General features: G+C 41.3%; 1 protein-coding gene across 1 annotated transcript in view; it reads left to right on the top strand.

Moving 5' to 3' along the window:
• Positions 1-1,066: 1,066 nt before the first annotated feature.
• Positions 1,067-5,331, top strand: part of rnmt (RNA (guanine-7-) methyltransferase) — a 14,888-nt gene continuing 10,623 nt past the window's right edge. Inside the window, exons 1-3 of the mRNA XM_050035154.1 lie at positions 1,067-1,119; positions 3,365-3,501; positions 4,460-4,589. Coding sequence (XP_049891111.1) covers positions 3,370-3,501; positions 4,460-4,589 — 262 coding nt within the window. The 5' untranslated portion in view covers positions 1,067-1,119; positions 3,365-3,369. The remainder of the gene's footprint in view (positions 1,120-3,364; positions 3,502-4,459; positions 4,590-5,331) is intronic.

Below are 5,331 nucleotides of genomic sequence, written 5' to 3'. Positions count from 1 at the left end.
AGTGAGAGTGCTGGAGAGGCTTATATGCAGGGCTGATTATGATGAGCTGCAGCTGTGTAGGCAGGTGAGCAGAGTTGGGCTGATAAGGTGGGCGTGGCTGGCAGGTAGAGTGGAGCAGAGGGAGGGAGAGTGGAAAATCACTGCAGCAGAGTGACAGGAGGGGAATGAGAGACAGGGACTGTGACAATATGTGTCTGTATATATACAGTAAACACATGTACATATGTGTAGGTATAGATACAGCAAACACATGTATATATGTCTATATATACAGTAAATACATGTATATGTGTCTGTATATATGCATTAAATACATGTATATATGTGTCTGTATATACAGTAAATACATGTATATATATATCTATATATGCAGTAAATACATGTATGTCTGTATATATGCATTAAATACATGTGTATATGTGTCTGTATATATGCATTAAATACATGTGTATATGTGTTTGTATATATAGTAAATACATTTATATGTGTGTCTGTTTATAATTAGACACATGTATATGTCTATACGTATGAAGAATTCATACTTTATGAATTAATTTGTTGTCTCATTTTACAAAAAGTAAAATAATATATAAAAACAGTTAAAGAGAAACACATCAGAGCTGTGTGTGTTATTAACAGATCAGCTTTAATTAAACAGCTTAAAATATGAAACAATCATAAAATCCTTATTTCATAGCCGAATTTAACAGAACACTTTAGTTACTCATTTTTAATTTAACATTTTTGATGATGTTAATGCAGTTTTCATATCGACAAGAAAATATTAAATTTGAGGTTTTCTTAACGGAGTTTGGTGAGACAGCAGATCTGATGGTGTAAACGATGTGCTGTCTGTCAGCTCATCGCCGAACTGATCGATAATAGTAATGAATAATGTACGGTCAACAGGTCCTACAGATTAGTGACGCCATAACGGAGTGGAAGACTGTTTATAACCGATATTCTGATCGGATCTGTGAACATGTGCCAAACCTCCCTTCAGAAAGATCTATTTTTAATCTACCGGCGTGCTGTGCGTCGCAGATATATGACGCTGTAATTTAACGCATGCGCAGCCTTAAGCTACTCAGAGCGCACGCGTCCTGACTGCAGAGCCCCGTGAGTTTGTTTGTTTTCTAACTTTAAAGCTGTGTTTACGTTAACGGAGAGTTTAAGATGTTCTTGGTGTTAACGGAGAGTTTAGATGCTTTGTGTTATTACCGGAAGACAGGTTTAAATGTTTCCGGCCGGTTTATCTCAGACTGAACACAGCCATTAGCCTGCTAACTACTAGTAGCTAACAGCTAACAGCTTTTACATCTGCCGCCAGTCTCCGTAAACAAATGTTTAAATTAGAGTTTTATCCGTTTATATGAAAACTCACAAACATTATAAAACTCATGATGACGTGTAACATGATTCATTAAATTGTTATGAAGAATTCGGCTGAGTTTGCTAACAGCTAACGTTAGCAGCTCTGACGTCACAACAGAGTGGGGGTATCTGTGTTCGTGAGGTGTGTTGATTATTTTTACCTGCTGAGATCACCATGGTAACCGAAGCTGCAGAGCTCACCTGGTCAGGATCAGTTTATGTTCAGTTTCAGACTGACACTGTGGTTAGGGACTGTTCTGTATAAACAGAGGAGGGGGGCTGTTGTCTTTTAATCCTCCCTGAAACAAAATAGAACAGGCTGCAGTGAGAGTTTCTCTCAATGGGATATTTAAAGATTGCAGCTTTTAGTTTAGTGGGGTTTAGTGTTGCTGTAGCCCACAAGAAGTGAGGATTAAAATATATGACCTACACATAATCCGCTTTGAATTAATATATATTTTTAGAGTCATTACTAAAAGTGTCTGTCATCCAAGAGAGACAATAAAAACTAATGGAACAGTGTTGTCATATTGAAATTTGTCCAAAACCATGTTGATAAAATGTCAGAAACAAAAAATAAAAATGTGAAAAAAATCTTAATAAAATGTCTAAAAATGCAGACTAATGTCTGGAAAAAAGATTAAAATGGTGGACAAAATTCTTAATAAAGTGTCTGAAAAATGTTAGTGAAATTTCCAAAAAAATGTGATAAAATGTCCAAAGAATCTAATTAGAATGTGGGGAAAAATGTAAATAAAATGTCTGAAGAAGAAGTTAATAAAATAAAAAAACAGAACGGTCGCCACCTTTCCTTTGTCTCACCTGTGTGTACTCAAGTCTCAGTCTGTGTCTGTGCTCTTCATCACGAGGTTTCCTAGGGTCCTCGAACGCAGCACAGGCCAAACTCTTCTTCTTCCCCTCAGCAGCAGTTTATAGTAGGCTTGTCACAATACCAGAATTTCAGTAGTCGATACCAATACCGGTGAATTTCCACGATTGGGATGCCCCCCCCCCCCCCCCCCCCCCCCTTTGACGGCACCATTGGTAGCACGCATGTGAGTGATTGACGGTGACAACATGTGTGTTGGCTTCGTCGAGTCTACCAAGTGCAGCACGATGCTGGTATATGACAGCAAAAAGATGGGGACCTCGACACTTAAGAGGCACATGACGAAGGCTTACCATGGAAAGAAAGACGAGAGTCACCCTTCAATGTCCACGTTCGTATCCTTAAAAAAAGCATCAAATTGACACGACCCGCTGAGGGCAAAGTTGTATACGGTACTTACGCTACAGGAAAAAAAAACAGGTACTGACGTATTTATTGCGTGTTGGTATCGACTTGATACCGAAGTATCGGTTCTCATGACAACCCTAGTTTGTAGATAATCAGTCAGGCGGGGGCCTTGGCGGTCCGATCCTCGGCTACAGAAGTTGGCTCTTGGGACATGGAATGTCACCTCTCTGGCAGGGAAGGAGCTGGAGCTTGTGGAAGAAGTTGAGCGCTACCGGCTAGATATAGTCGGCCTCACCTCGACACATAGTTCCAGCTCTGGAACCCAAGTCCTTGAGAGGGGTTGGACTCTCTCCTTCGCTGGAGTTGCTCCGGGTGAGAGGCGGAGGGCCGGGGTGGGCTTTCTGATAGCCCCCAGACTCTCTGCCTGTACGTTGGGGTTTACCCCGGTAGACAAAAGGGTTGCTTCCCTGCGCCTTTGGGTCGGGGAACGGGTCCTGACTGTTGTCTGCGCTTATGCGCCGAACAACAGTTCAGAGTACCCACCCTTTTTGGAGTCCCTGGGACGGGTGCTGGACAGTGCCCCGACCGGGGACAGCATTGTTCTGCTGGGGGACTTCAACGCTCACGTGGGCAATGACCTGTGACCTGTGACTTCCTGTGACTTCCTGTGACTCACCTGTGACTTCCTGTGACTTCCTGTGACTCACCTGTGACTTCCTGTGACTCACCCGTGACATCCTGTTTGTGTTTCAGTGTGGATGATGGAGCTTCAGTCAGCAGTGAAGGAAGGAGGAGACGAAGGAGTGACTCCCAAAGGACAGAAGGCAGGGATGAAGAGGAGACATGAGGAGGAGGAGGAGGAGGAGGAGACCTCACCCACCAAGAAGATGGTAGCTTTATTAACTAATGATCAATAACTGATTAATAACTCAGGTTATATCTGATCGATTACTGGTAATCCATGAAGATATATGACTGATGACAGTGTCATTGATCTGTCAGCTGACTGATCACAGTATTATTGATCTGTCAGGTGACTGATCACAGTGTTATTGATGTGTCAGGTGATTGATCACAGTATTATTGATCTGTCAGGTGATTGATCAGTGTAATTGATCTGTCAGGTGATTGATCACAGTATTATTGATCTGTCAGGTGATTGATCAGTGTAATTGATCTGTCAGGTGATTGATCACAGTATTATTGATCTGTCAGGTGACTGATTACAGTATTATTGATCTGTCAGGTGACTGATCACAGTATTATTGATTTGTCAGGTGATTGATCAGTGTCATTGATCTGTCAGGTGACTGATCAGTGTCATTGATCTGTCAGGTGATTGATCAGTGTCATTGATCTGTCAGGTGACTGATCAGTGTCATTGATCTGTCAGGTGATTGATCACAGTGTTATTGATTTGTCAGGTGACTGATCAGTATTATTGATCTGTCAGTTGACTGATCACAGTGTTATTGATGTGTCAGGTGATTGATCACAGTATTATTGATCTGTCAGGTGATTGATCAGTGTCATTGATTTGTCAGGTGATTGATCACAGTATTATAGATCTGTCAGGTGACTGATTACAGTATTATTGATCTTTCAGGTGACTGATCACAGTATTATTGATCTGTCAGGTGATTGATCAGTGTCGTTGATCTGTCAGGTGACTGATCACAGTATTATTGATCTGTCAGGTGACTGATCAGTGTCATTGATCTGTCAGGTGATTGATCACAGTGTTATTGATCTGTCAGGTGACTGATCAGTATTATTGATCTGTCAGGTGACTGATCACAGTATTATTGATCTGTCAGGTGACTGATCACAGTGTTATTGATCTGTCAGGTGACCGATCACAGTATGAAGGTGGCAAGTCACTATAACAGTCTACAGGAAGTGGGTCTGGCGGTGCGAAGTCGAAGCAGAATCTTTTTCATGAGGAACTTCAACAATTGGCTGAAGAGCGTCCTGATAGGTAACTAATAACTAATCATCACTGTCAATCAATACATACCTAGTCAGTGATCAATACCAGTTTGTAAATCTAGCACCTTTTTGATCAGATTATTTCAGCAGCCCAGACTTGAAGGTTTAGACCTGAACTCACCTGAAACACATCTGAACATACCTGAACACACCTGGAACACACATGAGCACACCTGTAAAAAGCTGAACACACCTGAACCGCACCTGAAACACGCCTGGTACACACCTGAACACACACCTGAACACACCTGGTACACACCTGAAACACACCTGAAACACACCTGGTACACACCTGAACACACCTGCAACACACCTTGAACACACCTGGAACACAGTTGAACACATTTTAACACACCTCAACGCTAAGGTTTTTTTTTTCACTTACCCGGTCGGTCAGAGATCTGTTTGCCCGAAGTCAGTTTTTACTTGCCCTATAAAAATGGTTTAATTTAAGCGGCTATCAAATAACAAAGACTGCAGTTATTTCTATGATATGTAATCTTTATTCACACTGTGTTTATTAATTAAAACAACATATGTCATGTATTGTAGCTTAATTCCTACACAAAAATGACAGTGTCAGGGCTTAAAGTGAAAAATCTTTGTCAATCGTTCTCCGTCTATAATTTTGCGCCCTACTTGAGCCATGCCCACCTCTATTTATTTTTCACCCCTCTCTCCAGTTCTGCTGTATTAACACCGGGTTTAATATATTTTGCTTCCATCTCTCT

This window comes from Epinephelus moara, chromosome 22 (genome assembly GCF_006386435.1).
Source record: "Epinephelus moara isolate mb chromosome 22, YSFRI_EMoa_1.0, whole genome shotgun sequence".
Classification (NCBI taxonomy): Eukaryota; Metazoa; Chordata; class Actinopteri; order Perciformes; family Serranidae; genus Epinephelus; species Epinephelus moara.
This window is presented reverse-complemented; position numbering and strand designations above follow the sequence as displayed.